Below are 20871 nucleotides of genomic sequence, written 5' to 3'. Positions count from 1 at the left end.
AGCGGTTGTGTGTGGGTCACACTGCCAGCATATCAGCACAAGCTCTCTCTAATGCATTATGGTAGTTAGCAGTTCATAGTTGTTTTAAGTACCCACAAGTAGAAAGAGGTCGTCATTTGTGTTAGGGTAGCCAGTCCTAACATGTTTGGCCACTTGTTACGTGGTCATTGCCAGTCATCAGCAGAGAGTTTCAAATAGGTCTGGGGGTGCATCAAATGCTTCTTCTTCGAAGAATCCTCATTGAGACATAAATATAGAATGTTCCATTGTATGGGATATTCTATGTATATGATCCCAGTGAGGATTCCGCCGATGCAGATCTGGAATTACAAGTAAGTAACCTTTCCTTATAGTCTCTCGGTGAAAGTGCAACTCCAAAGCAAGCACGTTAATTTCATGACTCACCAGCAAAATATCTCCAGGAGATGCTAACGATTTCAGGTGAGCACGCTGCCAGCATATCACTGCCAGAGAATCATCTTTGTGCTTTTATGTGGTAATTTAGTTGATCTTACAGCCCTTGCAGAACATTCCTGTATGCTTCAGATGTGAAGTCGGTCCTAGGCTCAATTGTCTACAAAGTTAAAAATATAAGATATTAAAAATTGTTTTCTATGCCTCTATGGACACAGGCAGACAGAGCCCATTGTAAAAGGAAAAAACCCATATCACAGTGCTGCTATTTACCTACAAGTATTCCGACTGCTAGACAACAAAGGACAGTGGGCACACACTTAAGGTTGGCTGTGACTGGGCTCCCACAGTGGCCAGTTAGAAGGAGCCATTGAGGCAAGCAGGTCTCAGTAGGATTAACCTTGGATCCTCTTTGGCAGCTAGGACTTCAGTGAGAAGGCAGCTCTCAGAGAAAATTGCTTGAAGGATTTAACAAATAAAAAAGTTCAAGCTAAAAAGGATGAACATCAACGTAAAACATAACATTATAATAAAAACGTTGCAAAATAGAAGAAAGCATAAGAGACATGAAGAATTTCAGACTCGAAAGGTGCCACACCTGAAGAATTTTGGAGAAGAGTTTAAAACATCAATCTGACTGTTCTCCCAGATTCACAACGAAAGTATAAATTCCCCTCTTAGACAGCCAGCACTCTTAATTGCCCATAGAGGCACACGTAACATTCTACTAGGCTCCCAAATATACAGTTATGTCAGGAGGAAAAATATTTCTAATGAAAGCCAAATTATTGCATTAAAATCAACACAAAATAATAAAACATTTATAAGTGACAGCTTGAGATTTGACCACGGCCCAGGCAGCCCTTGTGGCTTACCTGTGAGAGCACTAAGCAAGTTACCAGCTGGGAAGCCAGCAAATAATTCTTCATTTACACTATGTTTTATAGAACAAAACATTTTCCATGTTGTGGGTTCCATTGGTGATACCCAGAAATCTTCATGAGAAACCTGTGATTGGGTCACAAAATAAGTCTGGCCCATAAAATTCATATTAAGCAAAATGTTTGTTTTTGAAAATCCTCCGTAGGATCAAACTGAAGGCTATATCCAATTGGAAACTGTGGATAGCAGATAGGTACAACGTAAAAAGGGCAATTGTAAGTACATTTTGCTGGTTCCTCCTAATTACATCATCTACTTTGGGACTTTAAATACTTTTTGAAGATCCAGATGCTCTAGCAGAGCAAAGTTCCATGTAGGACACAGAGGGCTACATAAAGTCTGATTAATTTTCCTTTGTATGTACTAAATGTTATGTTGAAAAAAGCTCAGAGCAAACCACGCACACACAATTGTTGCAGTTGAATGCAGGCTTTGTGATATCAATATTGAGCACACACCTAATTATATCTTGGTTCTTGATTTGAAAACCCTGTATGATAAAAGTAGTACTACCCTAACCCATTTCTTCATGAAAATTGAAGGACAGATCCTCAATGGCCAAGTCCTTTTGATGAAAGTTGTTGCAGTGGTTCCCTCCATAGTAACTGAGCATACCATTTAACAAGGATTTCTACAAGTGACCACTGGCTTCGTCTGTTGCAGGATCTTCTTGAATTCCCAACCCTCTGTGTCTCATGAAAAAATCCTCCAAAGCAGGGCCTAGAAGTCCATGGCACACCACTTAATCATAGATAGCTAGTAGAAATCTGCTTAACTTTCACAAATGAGAAAATTACATTAGTAGACCGTTCCAGAGAAAGGAACAGGATAGGATATTGGACTAATCCCCAAAATCTCAAGAAAAGCCTGATTTTCAATAGATTAATTTAATTCAGTTCCACGGGATCTATATGACCCACACACTATGGGCAAACTACATCCAAAAAACACAACCTACTGCCCTCACTGAGAAGCAGACCATGCTGGTTTCCTGCATATGATGTCCCTGTGCCCTTTTGTAAAGCAGTACTGGTGGCAAGTTGGGACATACATTGAGAACATGACAGGGAAGGGGTATTAGAGGACTATTGAGACATGCATCTTAGGTATGGCACTCCACCTTGAAATGGGGAAGGCCAAAACAAAGTTTGCTGATATGTTGCTCACAGTGGCCAAAAGGGCTAATGCCATGCACCGGAAGGCTCTTGCGGGCCGCATATGAGACACTGGTGTTTGACTTTAGTTACATTTTTAGATAGTGAAAGCATAGCACTGCACAGAGAGGAGGCCAGGGGCCTGAGAAAATTCACAATTGCTAGGGATTAAGATGATCTAAAATCAAATTGTTCTTGAAAGCTCAAAAATTGTGATAAACCACCATAGAACAATTCCATCTAGCACAGTTTACAGGAATGAACAAGCAGGGGGATTGGCACCACATAAGTGGCAAATATGAGATAAGAAAATCTGCCTGGGCTGTGCTCTATTGCATTGGCTCCATGGATGTAATCCAAGCACTGCCCACTCCGAGCTCCCCCCCCTGCAACCTTCTATATACACGATAGACCCAAGACCCATCATCCACTCCCTCAACCAACCCTCCCCAGTCCTCCCTAATAGTGTGAGTAGCCTTGACATCACAATACAGTTGTATATATTGCATCCACATAACTTGACCCATGTCCAGTATAATATAAGTACAAACAGCAGTGCACATGCGCAAACCGACCCATAACTATGGATGACACATGGGAACTGGTCACCTGAGGCATAACCCAATAAACAGAATAATGGTCTCCAGAATTGTAAACACATGCCTAGTGATGAAGGGAAGTTTCATGACATACAACAATCTGTATTGTGATAATATGTATGTAATGCCAATAAAAAAAACTCTCAGTGCTGCTTCACTGTAGAAAGCAAATGCTTATTAGGCCAAGAGCTGCTTCTTAGGCCAACAGCTGCATCAGGATACACAGGACATTCTCCAAGCAGACATTTTCCAAAAGTTAATTTTGCCCAAGTAGACAAAATAAACTGGTTTTAGCAGACCCGCTCCTATCTTTCAAAAACAAACCAGGACCCGGCTTTCACATTTCTGTCTCGTCACTGGAGCAAGAAATGGTTAGACACTTTCATCCCAATGCTCCTCTGCATTTAAAATGTTATTCAACCAACCCCCAGTCAAGAAGTCTTTCATTCTTGTCCATTTCCAAAGCCTGATCTGACAAGAAGCAGCTGGGCAATTGTGCTTAAAGGGAAATCCTGTCATACTATTGATAGATAATCGTTATCCTAGACAACCCAAGGTCTCACACTACCCTCCTACCCAGTTTTTAATTTCTACAAAAAATAAGTGCCAGGGCCCTCGTTAGGAGGCCACTGCAACTTGCACCAGCCATTGCTCCTGCCAGCGCTGCAAATTACAGTACGAATAAAACTACTAACCATCACACTCCTACAAGTTTGACAATCCAGCTGATTCCAAAACACCTAAAGCTATCCGAATGATTGGGCAACAGGTGATAGTCATTTTTAGTGAATATTGAATTAAAAATCAACTATTGCTGTGTTGTGCTCATCTCTAACTTATATAAACAATACCACCATGTGGCAGACTGTAATAAGTGCCTGTGTTGACAATCAAGTGCTGGTTCCTCTTGATCAGATTAAGCACTGCTCCTACCCTTCCTTCAACATGAAGACACTGGAGTAATGTAAGGCTAACTCTTAGCTAGACAAGTAACACAGATGGCTTCATAGAAATGGGAGAAGCATCATTAAAAGGGTACAGCCCTTTCCGAAATCTGATCCCCCCCCCACTCCTTTCAAAAACCAAGACAGTGCTCCTGTTATACCAGTAGGCAGCAACCGCAGAAAATCAATGTAGCTAGAGTGACTAGAATTACTGTCCTCCTGAAAAGAATGTGGGAAAGGACTCCTCAACTATTTCAAAAGCACTCCTCTCTCATCCTGCCTTTCATCATGGAAACCTTTAAAATCGGAACTGGATGTGATAATCTGAGGGACATTAACCTCAGCTGAATTTGCCTCCAGCCCAATAGATGCATTTATCCTGGTTAATTCATCTGTGGCCAAAAACCATATGGAGAGTTTAAGGTGATTTATACACTGTGAATTTTATCACAGTTATTGCCACCCGAGCCTAGTTATCAATTAAGAGTTTAAGGGGGTCATTCCGACCCTGGCGGCCGGGGACCACGGAAGCACCGCCAACAGGCTGGCGGTGCTTCCCAGCCCATTCTGACCGCGGCGGTAAAGCCGTGGTCAGAAAAGGGGATCCGGCGGTTTCCCGCCGGATTTCCCCTGCATGGGCTGAATCTCCATGGCGGCGCTGCAAGCAGCGCCGCCATGGAGATTCTGACCCCCTTCCCGCCATCCTGTTTCTGGCGGTTTTTACCACCAGGAACAGGATGGCGGGAACGGGTGTCGTGGGGCCCCTGGGGGCCCCTGCACTGCCCATGCCACTGGCATGGGCAGTGCAGGGGCCCCCTAACAGGGCCCCATAAGGATTTTCACTGTCTGCCTAGCAGACAGAGAAAATCGTGACGGGTGCAACTGCACCCGTCGCACCCCTGCAACTCCTCCGGCTCCATTCGGAGCCGGCTTCCTTGTTGCAGGGCCTTTCCCGCTGGGCCGCCGGGCGCTCTAAGTTACAATTCCTTTCATGGGATAAGGCTCACAGGGAGCTGTGTAACACTCTGTGTCCCAGAGACATAGTTCTGGATAGGTGATTTTAATAGTATCCTTTACAGTGTCTTAACTAGATCAGTATTGTGTTCTCAGCATGAAAAATGAATCCAGAGAACACATTATTGATGGGGCCAAATGAAAGACTCTCCGTCATGGACACTCACCAGTTTCATGAAAACCTGAGCATGTAGTTGAAATAAACAAGCAACAACAACGTTTCAGGGAAGGCACATGGAGCAGAGTCATGTTGGTTTGGGTGTGCTGGGACTCCCTCCTCTTGCATTCAAGCAACATAGGAATTCAAATAAGCATTGGCCAAGCCAATAGGTCTCAGATCTAGAAGGCAGAGCAAGGAAACACATTCAAGTCCATGGAGTGCTGAATACTGAGTTTCCTCATGTTAGCAATGAAAGAATACAATTCACCCAGTCGGAACACTGTGAGAAAGTAGGGAGGAAAGCCACTGAATTAAGAGTTGACACATGCGTTAGACAACAGATCCATCCTGTGTTACAGTATTGAAACCTAGAGTGGGACTGTATGGTTTGAAGAGGCTCACCAAGCATGTCCACCTTACTACATAGGACTTCTGTTCATTTAGTGTCTTCTGGATGCTTAGCAATGGTGACCGCATACCTTTTTTTAATCATATTGTTTTTGCTTATACTGGTCCACAGAAAGTTGGTGTGGCTTTTTTCTCAGCACCTTGTAATTAACGAGTAGCATAATGGCGTTGTTCTGTGGATATGAGCTGAAGCACTGTAACTAAATCTCTAGATTGTGTTGAGGTGTCTGACAACATAGAGCTGTATGTCAGATAAGTGAGTGGTATGAGTGGGGCCCATTTTGTATTGCCCCTGGTAAAGCATAGCTCAAGATGGCAAGTGGATCACTCTGCTTCCCTGACTAGCAAAGTGTATTTCTGGCATTCCTGAAGCTCTTGATATGCACAAGACACTTGGCTGTGGGTGAATGGAGACACAACTGCATTTAGAAATTTAAGAGTGGCCTTTCATTAATGGGCTGCCTGATTATTCCTTCCTGAACGCTTGCATTAGATTAGATGGAGGACATGGGAAGGTGCAGAAAGTAGTCTCTTCTGTAGTGCAGAGGGAACCGTTCTGTCTCCTGACTGTGCTCTTGTTTTTGGTGCTTCTCTTGGAGACACTCCTCTCACTCCGTACTGTGGAACCATGACTTGGGAACAAGACTGTGTATGCTCTAATGAGAAGGGATGCACTGTCGGAGGGAACTTCATTGAAGCTGTCCCAGACTAATGGCAGTGGAATCAACATTCTCCAGAAAGTAAAGAAAGGACGATATACCTACCAAAGCTGTTGAGAAATTCTCTATGCTCAAAGAGGCGGCGCTTCTCATAATGTCACAGAATTCTAGTGATATAGGGCTCGCGTCTGTCAGTCTCCAATAGGTGAGGAGGGGAGATCACCTGGAAATCTTCCTCTGCCTCTAGAGGAGAGCTGTAGATCTACCTTAGCCTAAAGTCTTCCTCGCCTATGGAGAGAGAGGAGCGGAGGATACTCCTTCAGAAAGAATCTTGATTAGAGGAGGAGCCCATGGGCAGTGCCTGGTAGAAAGGAACTGGACTAAAGAAAGAGGGAAATTTGAGGAATTCACTCGAGTGCTCGAGTGTCTCTCCCTACATCCACTTTATTGCATCTGCTATGCTGCCCTGATGAGAGGCAAGAACATTTGATAGATGGTTGTGGTCACCCCTAATTCGTGGGATGTCATCAGAACCAATGCAAGGACAGGGAATGAATCTCCGGGTGCTCCAGCAGCACACTGATAACCTACACCAACAATGACAAATTTTACCTCAATCTGCAGTCTCCCTATGTTGTGCTTGAGGTTTGGCAACTGGTGCTAAAACTGGCCTCACCTTTAAGTGCCTAGACCCGACAACCTCACCAAGACCTTGAAGGTGGGCTCTTACGTTTAACCAGGAACTTACACTGGGCCTGTTTGCCCCTGTGAAGCTCAGTGCCATACCTATAGACTAGCTGTGGCATTTGGAGATTCTCTTGCACCCTCAGAAGAGAGGTGGGCCAACCACCTGCAATGCATTATGGCGAGCACATGTTTCCAGGGCTCACCTGCTTCCCAGGGTGGAAGATAAACTGATCTTGGCCTAAGGTGACAAGTGGGCCTAGACTTCAGACCGGGGCCTAATTTCTAAACTGAATTGCGATTGAATGGCCGAGAGATTGACCTACGTGTCTGAGAAATAACAAACTACTTGCATTTTTTTCCTGTGATTTTGCCTTGTTAATTATGTGCTGCCTTTCCCTGTAAGCATCGTTAGAAACTTGCACCCTGTTTTTATTTTTTAGAGTACTCCTTTAGTGGATAACAAAGAAATTCTGTTTTTATAATAATAAGCATTGATTGAATAGTTATTACTTTGTTCTGTTTGGGTTATTGTTGATTCCTTGTTCTGTTCCTCACAATATCTCCATATTGCACTATTTGCTACTCTTGAGAGTTAACTGCTATAAGGATGTATTGGTGCTCAGGTTACAGGGCCAAAATATAGGTCAGGTCATTGAACAGTAGTGAGAAATGTCATCAACCACTTCAGGTGTGGCCCAGCAGCTCTTTCTTACATGGGGATCTCCAAAAGGGATCTATAGTTGTGCAACAATTTTGATTTTTTAACTTGGCTTTGTTGTTCATACAAAACAGGTCTCACCAATTCTGTCCTGTGCACATTTCACATGAACGCAATAGGATAGTTATTTAATAGTAGAGTGAAGTTTGTAATCCTACAGTTAATTTACTAGATATCAGGTTTGACTATTTTAATCTTCATCCAAGTAGCCTAATTTAATGTCAGTAGCATAGATTTGACTGGGATGAGGGAGCTGTCATTTTACAAAGAGCCCATAGTGACCAACAACCTTTTAGCAGGCTTTGGTCTATAGCAGAATTCCAAAACCTAAAGGCGAAAAACACAAAAACAACTCGGCATCGTCAAAGGTATGGCGAATTTCCTACAGTAGTATTTCACTTTTTTTTAATCAGCTGCTACATAAATATCTATCCATTTATTCTGCTGTGTTGTATCTGCTGCTAGGAGAGCAGAAGATGCAGGATAGACACCCTTAAATATATGTTCCAGTGGTTTTCTTATCTATTTTCCTACCTTTTTTCTGGGGATACTGCTTACTACTCTCTCTGAGGAGTTATGCAATGTTTAAATTCTCATGCTAGAGAAGTTAACATTTCTCCACCATTGCCTCTTCATCATTTATGACTGATGAAGCCAACGTTTCCTACGAAAAATAAGTCTACTCTGTCATTGACCCAAAGGGACTTAGTGACTTGAACTGAGTAAGTCATTTAAGGTGATGTAGTCCTGGAGTACTTAAAGATGCAATACCTGAAGCCTCATTTAGAATTCGACAGCCACCACCTTGGCGGACTGATGCCTACTATATTTAGAGATCTCCACCAGCCTGGCAGAGATCTTTAAGAAGTAGCTGCCACAACAGCAGGTTCTCTGAAAGCATTGTATGTTTGCTGAGCAGTCGCGATGTATCATGCTGCTGCTCAGCAAACTTTTTTGTGTTGCCAAAAACAAATTCGCAAAGTGGACGTTTATTTTTGAACAACAGTTAATGACCTTGACACCATGGGAGTTTTCTCTCAGAGTGAGTCGGTTGTATTTTTTCCTTTTTTCTGTTTTTCTGGTGGGCCTAAACAGAAAACAAGCCTTGGCAATGCTAATAGGTCTTGCTGTTGCAAGAGCTATTGGCTTTGCCTATATGTTTAAGTAGTAGTACACCAGCTTGGCTGCTGTTCAACATGGTTAAAAGTTAGTGGTGTAAAGGAGAGTGGCATGGAGTGGAGGGTCATAAAGTAGAGTAGCGTGGAGTGTTATGGAATAGCATAGAGAGCCATGGAGGGAGTGAAGGGTGGAGTTGAGAAGAGGGTAGTGCAATGCAGTGTCATGGAGTGGCATAGAGTGTTGCAAGTGTCATGGAGGGAGTAGAATGGAAGGGGGTAGAGAGGAGTAGAGGGTTGTAGACGAGTGGTGTGGAGTAGAGTGTGGGATTGGAGTAAAGTGTCATAGAGTGGACTGGCACAGAATGTTGTGAAGTGGTGTAGTGCAGAGCGGAGTGGTATAGAGGGTGTTGCGTACAGTGTAGTAGAGTGTTTTGTAGAGTAGAATAGCATAGAGTGGTGTAGATTGTTTTCGAATGAAGTGACAGAGTGTAGTAGTGTAGTAGAGTAGAATGGCAAAAAGTGCTTAAAGTGTTGTAGAGTGGAGTGCCACAGAATGGACTAGAGTGGCGTGGAGTGGCGTAGAAAGGAGTAGAGTGGATTAGTGTGTCACAGAATAGAGTGGAGTAAAGTGGCATGCAGTGGCGAAGAGGGAGTGCATAGAGCGCTATGGAGTAGTGTGATAGAGTGGCAGAGAACAGACAAGGCTGTTGTAGAGTGGAGTGGCTTAGAGCAGAGTAGAGTGTCATAGAGTGGAATAGAGTTTAATGGAGTAGAACATCAGAGTAGAGTGTTGTAGAGTAGATTGGCCTAGAATGAGATGGCATACAGTACAGTGGTGCAGAGTAGATTGGCATAGAATGCAGTGTTATAGCGCACATTGGTTTTGAGTAAAGTGGTGTAGAGTGCTTTGGCATAGACTGCAGTGACATAGAGTAGAATGGCATAGAGTAGAGAGATGCACGGTATAGTAGAGTAGAGTGGCACAACATAGACTGCAGTACCATAGAGTGCAATGGTGAAGAGTGGAGTGTCGCAGGTTGGAGTAGAGTGGCGTAGAAGGCAGTGGTGTGGAGTGCAGTGGTGTAGAGTAGATTGTTTCAAAGCAGAGTGAAGTGGTGCTGGGTAAAGGGGAGAGCTGCAGGATAGAGAGCAGAGGTGTACAGTGTAGTGGCGTACAATGCATTGGTGCAGATTAGGTTAGAGTGGCATAGAGTGTAAAGGTGTGGCGTGGACTGATGCAGAAGGTAGTGGTGTAGAGTGTAGTGGTATAGAGTGCATTGGCGTATAGTTGAGTGATGCAGAGTAGAGTGCAGTGGCATAAAGTGCAGTGGTACAGAGAGCGGAGAGTTCAGTGGCAGAGAGTGCAGTCTTGCAGAGTGTCTTAGAGTGGTGCAGAGTAGAGTGGTGGAGACTGTGGTGTTGCAGAGTAGTGTCAAAGAGTGCAGTGGTTTAGAGTGGCATACAGTGCGTTGGCATAGAGTACATTGGCATAAAGTGCAGTGGTGTTGAGTTGAGTGCTGTAGAGAGCAGTGGCATACAGTACAGTGATGAAATGTAGAACAGAGTAGCGTAGAGCACAATGGTGTACAGTGCAGTGGCATAGAGTAGAGTGTTGCAGAGTAGAGTATAGTGATGTAGAGTGCAGTGGTGCACAGTAGCTGGCATATATTGCAACGGTTTTGAGTAAAGTGGTATAGACTACATTGGGTAGAGTGCAGCAGTTTAGAGTAAAGTGGCTTAGAGCGCAATGGTTTAGAGCTGAGATGTGCAGAGTAGAGTGGTGTAGAGTTGCACAACGTAGAGTCCAGTGGCATAGAGTGAAGTGGTGTAAAGTAGATTATTTATATTTACTGTTAGGGTAGAAGTGGTGTCTTTCTACTTTAGGTCTGTCAATGACAGCTTTTCATGTGTTTAGTCTATTCTGGTCCTCAATGGAATTGATGCCTGATATACAGGTCATAACGTTTTGTCTTTACTCTTAAGAAGAGCTTGTGCTCAAGAGTTGATTACCATTATGGTATGTTCCGTGCTCTGGGTAGAGCATCTTTTGTATGCTGAACTAAGATCACTCTGCTTGTGAAGTATGACTCTCACTGGGGAGAATAGAGTTCCACTCTGTGAAGTGTTTATTGATCTGCTTGTGATATCATGAATTCATGCAATTTAGTATCCCTAATAGGGAAATTTTGGTAATCGAAACTCCATCGGAGTCTATGATTCACATATCGTATGAGTTTATTTAAAATAATCCTACTCACTTTTGTTAATGTGTATGTGTGTGTATGTATGTATATATATATATATATATATATATATATATATATATATATATATATATATATATATATATATATATATATATAATAATATAGTGCAACATTACATTTTATGTCTGGGTTAGTCTTGCTGTCCTTCAATAGAATGATGTTCCATTGATGGGATTGTACAGCTCTGAGAGTGTCTGTCTTAAAAAAAATATTTAATTAACTTCTTGTGTTCTCAAGACAGGTAGTTTGTTTGTAACCTATATTACCTATATAAATGGGTTCTTCTTCTACCTCTGGTATTTGTTTTGCATTTAAGTAATAGGTGATTTTACTTATTGTGGATTGGCAAAATAAAGTAGGTTGTGGACCAAGACGTTATCACCTTTTGGGCCTCAAAACATTATGGGGGTCATTACAACCCTGGCGGACGGTGTTAAAGCGGCGGTAAGACTGCCAACAGGCTGGCGGTCTTTTTTTTAGTATTATGACCATGGCGGTTACCGCCATGGTCATCCGCCGCTTCTCCGTTCCGCCCACCAGGGCGGAGACGACCGCTGGGCTGGAGACCTGGGTCTCCAGCCCGGCGGCCGTCACAATACCGCCGCCGGTATTTTGACCCGGCTTACCGCCGTGGATTTCCAGCGGTAGGAACCGCCATGAAATCCATGGCGGTAAGCACTATCAGTGCTAGAGAATTCCTTCCCTGGCACTGATAGGGGTCTCTCCCACCCCCCACCCCCACCCCGACTCCCCCCCATACATCCCCCACCACCCCTGCCACCCCCCAAAGGTGGCAGGGCCCCCCTCCCCGCCCCGACCCCCAACATCACATTACTCACACACACACGACACGCACGCAGGCACCACCAACACACACCGACATACATGCCTACATCCACACACTCAGTCAGACACCCACACCCATATACAGACATACACGCACACATTCATACAGACATACATACAGACATACACGCACTCATTCCCAAAACACGCAACACACCGCAAGCATACACGCACTCACACACCCCCTCTACATACACACACGCACACCCCCACGCACCCACACAACACACAACACCCCACCACCCCCCTCCCCTAACGGACGATCGACTTACCTGTTCTGTCGATCCTCCGGGAGGGGACGGGAGCCATGGGGGCTGCTCCGCCGACACCACACCGCCAACAGAACACCGTCACGCCGAATCACAGGATGTGATTCGCTCGGCGGTGTTCTGTTGGCGTGGCGGTGGAGGTGGAGCAACCTCCACTTCCCCACCACCCGCCAGTATGGCTGTTGGCAGCCAACAGTCATAATACGCCGAGCGGCAAACCGCCACTACTGGCGGTCTTCCGCACGGCGACCGCCGAGGTTGTAATGACCCCCTATATTTTATACCTTAAAGATTCTGACATGTAGCCATTACAGATCAGTGGTCTATTCTAATGTTCTCTGAACAGCATACTTAGTTTACTTGGAATTTTGTCATGCTATCATAGTCTCTGTTGAGTCAAAGTCTGACGATTCGATTCCATTCATACTGTAGTGCAGAGTACTTAATATTCTTGACCCTCTAGGGACTGTTATGATGCTTTTGTGTTATTGTTAAAGTTTTTCCTTCTTTTCTGTAGGAATGTTCCCTTTAATGGTATTCTTTTCTTCTTTGTGAAGATGTTATACACTTGTACATGTAGGGAATAGATGTTGCCCCATAACGTTTAGTTTTTGTACTATCTTCTATGTTTTGTAGACTATTTTAATTACTATATTCGATAATCATTGCTGTTCTTATGTGCAACTATTTAAATCATTCAACTGGTTTTAGTTGTTGGCAGTTTGGGCTCACACATTTGCAAAGTGTTGTTCCTAGACAGATTATAAAAATGTATGTTGTTGTATGGATAAGTCCAATTCTCTTTGTTATCAAAACCTTAAATTTTTTTATGTATTTATGAGAGACCTTTTCTGATTCTTCTGTAGATGGTCTCTATTCATAATGTATGGCAATGTATGAACCTTGTTTTAGCTATGCTATCAAGATTTCTTTTTTATATTTATCGTCTTTTTCAACATTCCAATAATATTGCTATGTCGGTGGTATCTCAGGCAAGTTGTATGGCTCTTACAGTATGAATAGCTGTTGCTTCCCTAAGTCGTTTGATGTTTACTATGGTTTCTATCCTGTTATGTTAGTATTATCTGACTGATTACTTGGCTTTATATATATATATATATATATATATATATTTATATATATATATATATATATATATATATATATATATATATATCTGATAGCGACTTCTAGCTGCAGATTCCTTACCTTAGAATTCCATGGCGTCTGCTTAGAATCCGGAATTTTTCTGCTGAGCAGTACCCTGCGCGTGCCGTCAGTTGCCGCTGTTCAGATCCACGTGCGTTGTCCGGCTCCGCATGGTATTGTCAGCATCGTTGGAGCCGTCTATCACGTTACAGTTGTCTATATAGACGCCACCTCGGTGCGCGTACGTCAGTTCTTTTCCTTCCGTGCCGGTTAAGTGCAGATCCGGATTAAAGCTACCCTTTCTTCGACAAACGTCGAGGTTTTTTCACCTTTTTGACTGTTTGAAGTCATGTCTTCGATAAAGACTGGGTTCAAGCCGTGTGGTGCATGTCATCGCACCATGTCGGTGACGGACCAGCACCGAGTTTGCCTTTCGTGCCTCGAGAAGGATCACGACTCCACCTCGTGCTCCGACTGTCAGGCCATGGCTTCGAAGGCCTTGAGGGAGAGATCCCTCAAGCTTCTTGTGGCCCGACAGCCGTCTTCGGCCGGCGCGGCTCCGAGGAGGTCACGGTCCTGCAGTAGGAGGAGGTGGCGGCACCGCTCCCGGAGCCCCAAGTCCTCTTCCTCGCATTCGAGGTTGTCTGATCATTCAGGTAAGAGGCACAAGAAGAAGAAGTCTCTAGACTAGCTAGATAGAGTCTCTACCAGATAATTTGTTACAGAAGGTAACTAACTTGTTTATCTCTCTCTCTCTCTATATATATATATATATATATATATATATATATATATATATATATATATATACATATATATATATATATATATGGATAGATAGATAGATATTTATATATAATACATTTTATATGATTGTTATATGGACTTTAATGCATTTATGGTAGAGATATTCATATTACCTCTCATTACTTTTCCTAGGGAAAAGCCAAGTTTTATATATCAATAGCTATCAGTGTTGTCTTCGACTTCTTGTTTATATGAGTATTCGTTATGCCTTATCCATGGGGAGATGCACGTTTCTCTGTGTTTTGCAGAGCAGGTCTCCCTAGGATGGGGTTTTCTGTAGCAAGGAGTATTGCTCAGGGACATGGTCTGCTGATCTTGGTACCACAAGTACCAAACATGCGTGAGTTTGGTTCCATACCTGACTCAAAATTGTCCTACTGTCATGAGTGTGAGGTTATTCCATTTTTTCAAGTTTTTTTTTTAGTTTAGAGTATGTGATTACTCATACGAACTCTTATGAACTTGCGGTCTATTTCACTTGTTCTAAACCAGCTTTGTTCTGGTTAGAGATGGTATGGCTTTGGTATCTGATTTTAAAGTAAGGAATGTGTGGCTAAATGTCTTAATAAGATAAACAAGTTACTTGTCTTTGGTAACGCATTATCTGGTAGAGACAGGATCTAGCCGCAGAATCCTTAACAACCCTCCATCCTCCCCTCTCTGGGAACTGGGTCCTCTTTAGTCTCAAACATTACGTGTTGGAATTTGACATCAGGAATTTCAAAGATTTTGTTATGGAAATTAATTTCCTGAATTAAGAATTTAGTGATTATTTCACACAAGGGTGTATTTTATGTGTTTCAGCACACTGTTTCAATAGGCAGTTTCTATATTTGGCTCCATGTTGGGCGCAGAAAATAGTCACAGAAGAAACTGACGTCGGCAAAGAATTTATATGGACTCTGTCGACATCACATCCAGTAGACTACGTCTATACAGAGTCGCGCGAAGCCCTCTTCCGATGTGCAGAAGTGCTAAGGGGAAAAAATGTCCAGATCTAGTCTTGCGCTTGGGAAGGATTCTAAAGTAAGAAATCTGCAGCTGGATTCTGTCTCTACCAGATAGTACATTACCGAAGGTAAGTAACTTGTTCATTGCCACCACACTTCAGAATTACATTGTAACTACTCATAATTACAATGTGACAATTAGCCAGCATGATTGTCACATGGATCATCTCACTTTAATGGCAGAGAGAGAAAACACCAACCTCCCTGGAAGGCAGAGCCTGGCATTTGACCTCTGTGTTTAAATGCTCAGCAGATGTGACAAGATAAGAACAAGATTTCTGAGATCACTCAGAAGGTTACTCTAAATAGGGTTTGGGCAACATAAGTGACACATTCAAGTTGAACTGCCTAAAACAAATAAAACCATCAAATAGAAAGCAAGAAAATGTGAGTACAAACCACAAAGCCAGTGGTAAACAACAGGCAGAAAGCATTCCCAGGGTAGTTTTCTGAATTTCCCCAAGATGTTGTTAGCAAGCCAGACAGTTGTGCTGACTGGTAGGCTTTGACCTAAAAAAGACATCAGAATATCCACCCTAAGTAGGGCAGGCTGTCTGATCTGCTTGCATTGATCACCCTAAATCCATCTACTGTCACTGTTAGGTTTCTTCTGGTAGAATCAGCATGGGCTCTGCCTGACTCCAAATAGAGTAGGTGCATAGTCCTTTTGGCAGACAGAGTACTTCCCCACATTTGTGGCAGTGTGATATCTGCAAAACTCTAAATAATGTTCTTACCTCCCTACCCACCCTCAAACATTGTGTTTTTGCCTATTTTTCTTTTTTTTTTCTAAATTGTAATATCTAATTCGATTCTATATATAATTTGTAAAAATGTTAGGGAACCTACATTTAAGGTGATATTTCGTAGCCTTGAATGGTTTCAGGAATAATAACCATTAATATATTTTTGGGTGTTTTTTCCAGACATTGGCACTTCTGGTGGAATCCAAAACCAAGACGACATTTCAGAAGACTTTAAATGGACATCCAATACTGAAAGTAACAAAATGAATGGAAGATCAAAAGACAGAGATAATGTGAACCTGGATTCCAGTTCAAAAGTGCAGCTGAACTCGTTCAGGCTTTTGGGAGATATTTCTGAACCAGCACAACCTCCACTATCAGTGATACCTATAAGAAGGAGATTTTCAAGTGGAGAGGACCAGGTGGAAGATGAGGAATTGTTTTCTCTAAAACCCCAGAATCAGCTGTTCATCCAGCCGCAAACACAAGAGGGCACTCTGCCTGTACAAAAGGGGACTCCCGTTAAAGTATCTCGTCGAGAGTTGAGACAGATATCACCACTTGAGCTGTCTATGAGGCGGTCCAGCATCGGCACGAGTGTTGGTTCGATTCCTGTAGATTCAATAGAAATCGCCAGAAGATCTAATGACTTTAAACTGTAGTACTTATGCTAACTATTCTTGACATTCATAATTCTAGCAGATACTTCTACCAGGAATGATTCGTCGGTTTCCAATTGAATGACTGGATTAGACTTGTCCAAGATCGATAAGTGGGTTATCTTTGAGAAAATACAGAATTGTGGCAATATCATGTTTTATGTTTGTGATTCTAAAAAGAAAAGAATTGCAGTCCATTTTGAAAGGGTTTTATAAGACAGAAAATCGTGAGTTGTTGGTCATGAATTTAAAGTGGGAAAGTTGTTATTTCCAGTTCTTAAAGTGTGTGACCTGCCCTGTAAAGGGAACATATTGTTGCAGAAAATGCAGCGTATTGGTATGGCTGGATTTTAAAGGGACAGGATTCCCTAAGGCTTGCATCAGAGTTTTAGACTGATCCCTTTACCATTACTTTCATATTAATAGGTATGTATTTAAAAAAAAACCTAGTAGGGTACAGGCTGTTTTGTAACCTGAGTATTTTAAAAAGATGTTCCCTCTGGTTAAGCTTAGGGGCCATATCTATTTGTGCCCATGTCATTGAAGGTCGTTGTGGGCTGAAAATTCAAATCGTAAATGTGAATTTGTTTTGGAAACCCCTTTCTTACTCCCATCATGTTAACTGTGCAATATTTCTTCAAATGTTGTAAAATAATTTTAATTTACTTACATGCATTCCATCTAATTTTGTAGCCACGCTTTATTTCACTTCATTCTCATTCGTAATTTTGCCATCACTCACATAACCTCGTCTATTCTGTTTCTCTCTACATTTTCTTTAGTCCACCTATTGTTATTATTTATTTTACTCTTTATGTAAGTGTAGTATAACATTTGTGATAATTTTGATCTCCCTTTGTTGTCATTTTAATGTGCATAACGTTGCTTAAGCCCAACCTATTTCCAAAGCATGCAAGTTTCCAGTATTTAGGATATATTTTTCATACACGTTTCCTAATAGACTAAAAACCTCACAATAAGTGCCTTTGTGCCTGAGAGAAACTTGCCTGTGGATTTCGTAAGTGAACAGTGCTTATATTGGTCTACGGAAAGTTGGCATCCCTTTATGCCTGACTAACACACACCACAAGGCTTTCCTTAAAAAGGCTGTGCCTGAATCCTACTTTCGAGTTCTCCTTAGTTCCCTGGTGCATTAACAGCTCTTAAGCATGCTCCTGGTGGCAGAGTGGGCAGTAATTGTCTCCTGGTCGAAGGTGGGCGTGCAGTCGCAAAGCTTTGTTTGTGGCACTTTGTCCTAGGTGCACTCAACCAGCTTCGCACTCCTGGCTTCTAGCCTCCGATTGCTCCTGCCGTCAAGGCTTAGAAGAGAGTGGTGGAGTAAGAACTGTAAGGGATCTAGTACTAGACTGAAGGTATGAGCTGTGCCGTCGGCACCGTGAGAGAACACTCTCTGACAACCACTATGGCCGACTTAGTGACCGCTATATGCAGTATACACTCTTGATTCATTGGGACCGCTTATCCCCCTGTGCATGTTGGAACCATTCCGCATACCTAGGACACAGGGTTCACTCTTCAGACAAATGAGAAATAAGTGTATATGAAACCACAAACTCTTAGAGTGCACTGGGCCTCACCTCTCTACGCACTCCCCTTACCTCATTACTCCACAACGGTCCCCTTACGTCACTCATTAGGGCTATTTAAAATGAACCCAAGATAGAGGATCTAAAATGTTTTTCTGCTTCCTCTCGTGCAAAGCCCCGAGGTCACAGAGATCACAAGGGATGATTTGCCAAGACCCAGACTGTGCAGAGAGAGAAAGCTCTAGTAAAAAAAACTCAAAAATAACCAGCTTTTATGCAAAAAAAAACATAAAAAGCTAAATCAAGGAACGTGTTGAATAGCTAGATATCCTGATATCTTTTCTCTCTACCACATTACAGATTACCATTCCACCCCTAAATAGAGGTCCTCCGTATCCCAAGGTGTGACCTCAATGCTTTCCCATCTCCTGTTAAAAGGGAGAAGATTACAATTGTCTCATTCAGATTTCAGCTGTCTGTTTTGATCAGAGGTGTTTTGCCAATTAGCATTGGTAGACGATCATTGTTTACCAAACCCCTTATACTATCACTTGCCCACCCTAACTAACGGGGAATACATCCACACCTATCCTAGATCACTGACTGCCCCGTTATCTTTACACAGTTGACAGCTCGGAGATAGCTACTGTACTACTTGCTCTGGGTTTTCTTTGAACAAACGAAATTCCTTAGATTGCCCCATGAAAAGTCAGGCTGGTTTGCCAACCATTCCAATGCCTACCTCTCACAACTCTGTAAATAACAGATAACAACCTGTACGACTGAACACTTTTCTACTTGTGTTTTTTTACTATGCACTTCTTTAATGTTTGTCATTTAATGTTTTGTTTGTAAACTATTGTTATTGTACAGTTATTATACAGCACTCAAATGCACATGGTGCCTACTTTGCGCTGTAGAAAAACAATAAAATAAATAAAGGTCAGAAATGCTTCAGTAGCATGGGTTTTGTTTATATGGGCAGTAACTAATTCATGAGAAATGTAGTAACGTAATTTTAGACAAATAGCACTCATGGTATGGATGTTCTAGTTGTCAATCAGACTTTAAACTTTATCCGTCTTCATTGTTTAAAATGACAAAAATTAAAGAAAACTGTACAGGTAGGCAGTACAAATACCCATACAAAAATCAAACTATGTGAAAAGATAACAAAATAAAAATTAAGAGAAATTTATGAACATGTTACGTTTACCAGTCAGTGAGGGAGGGTAACAGGCATTCTCTGGTAAAGCTTCCACAGAGCTACCCTTCAGTCCTAGTGTCAGCTCATACGTTTAGTCACCAAAGCATGTTTTCCCTCCCAAATAATTTATTCTATTGCCCTTACATGTGTGTACCACGCTTACACATACATGGCTGCATAGCGCCAACACAGGAACAACAGGCCACCAGCATCCCTCCCCCTGCAGTAGGAGAACCACCCCGCAAACTTTCCCTGCGATCCAGGCAGAAGCCAAACACTATTGCCAAGAACCCTGCCAGGAAATAAGACTCTCCTGATTGTCACCCTTGTGTCCCGCCCTGTTACCCTGTCCACCTTGAACTGCCATTGCTCCACTTCCTATGCCCCCTTGGACAATGCACCCGTGATACAAATAGACTGGACTCTACCCAGGACTTTCCTCCATCATCACCCCAGCCCATCGCACTACCCCCTCTTCTTCAGAGCACTTAAATAAACACAATTTAATAAAATACAAGTATGGCGTATGTCAGATTTTTTTCAAAAGGTATTCGTTTAACAAAGGTTCAAACATTGCAGTTCAACTGTACAGTAATGTTTACATTGGAAAGACCTGTAGTTGGCTGCACTGAACACACCAGGAGCAATAGTGGGGCACCAACATCTGCAAAAATAGATGCCAAAGGGTACAGTGAGTGGGCGTAGAAGTAGGAATACACAGCCTGCCAGGGACAATGTCACACATCATACTGTCAATTATATGTGTATCAACACTGTCTTACCTGTGTCTCATTGGAAGTATTGACGAATAATTGCACTTCTGTTGTCGTCATCCTCATCCTCTGCCTCCTCATCTTCACTGTCCACAGAGTCCACTGCTGCCACACGGCCATCTCCAGCCTCCTCCTCCTGCAGAAAAGGCACCTGGCGACACAAGGCAAGGTTGTGCAACATACAGCATGCCACGATGATCTGGCAGACCTTCTTGGGTGAGTAGCACAGGGCTCCACCTGTTAGATGGAGGCAACGAAACCTGGCCTTCAGGAGGCCAAAGGTCCTCTCTATAATCCTTCTTGTTCGCCCATGTGCCTCATTGTAATGTTCCTCTGCCCTTGTCCTGGCATTCCTCACAGGGGTCAGTAGCCATGAGAGGTTGGGGTAACCAGAGTCACCTGCAAATATCGAGGGACAACTGTTAGCCACACACTAACCCGTAGGGCACACACCATACCCATACATCAACATATACTGGGTGGGAACCAGGGCTCACCTATTAGCAACACCCTGTGCCGCTGAAGTTGGCCCATCACATTTGGGATGCTGCTATTCCTCAGGATAAAGGCATCATGCACAGACCCAGGATATTTTGCATTGACTTGGGAGATCTACTGGTCCGCCAGGCACACCATATGCACATTCATTTAATGAAAACTTTTCCGATTTCTGAACACCTGTTCATTTCGCTGGGGTGGGGGGGGGGACAAATGCAATATGTGTTCCATCAATAAGTCAGCTTTCACTGTGGCCAAATCCTCCTGTTTGATCAG

The 20871-nt window shown here is 42.8% G+C and overlaps 1 protein-coding gene across 1 annotated transcript in view; it reads left to right on the top strand.

Annotated features, from left to right (window-relative positions):
* The window catches only part of KIF27 (kinesin family member 27), a 455459-nt gene extending 436422 nt beyond the window's left edge, over window positions 1–19037 (top strand). The window contains exon 18 of the mRNA XM_069229770.1: window positions 16092–19037. Within this exon, the coding sequence (XP_069085871.1) occupies window positions 16092–16573 (482 nt within the window). The 3' untranslated portion in view covers window positions 16574–19037. The remainder of the gene's footprint in view (window positions 1–16091) is intronic.
* Window positions 19038–20871: the final 1834 nt, after the last annotated feature.

Source organism: Pleurodeles waltl, chromosome 1_1 (genome assembly GCF_031143425.1).
Source record: "Pleurodeles waltl isolate 20211129_DDA chromosome 1_1, aPleWal1.hap1.20221129, whole genome shotgun sequence".
Classification (NCBI taxonomy): Eukaryota; Metazoa; Chordata; class Amphibia; order Caudata; family Salamandridae; genus Pleurodeles; species Pleurodeles waltl.
This window is presented reverse-complemented; position numbering and strand designations above follow the sequence as displayed.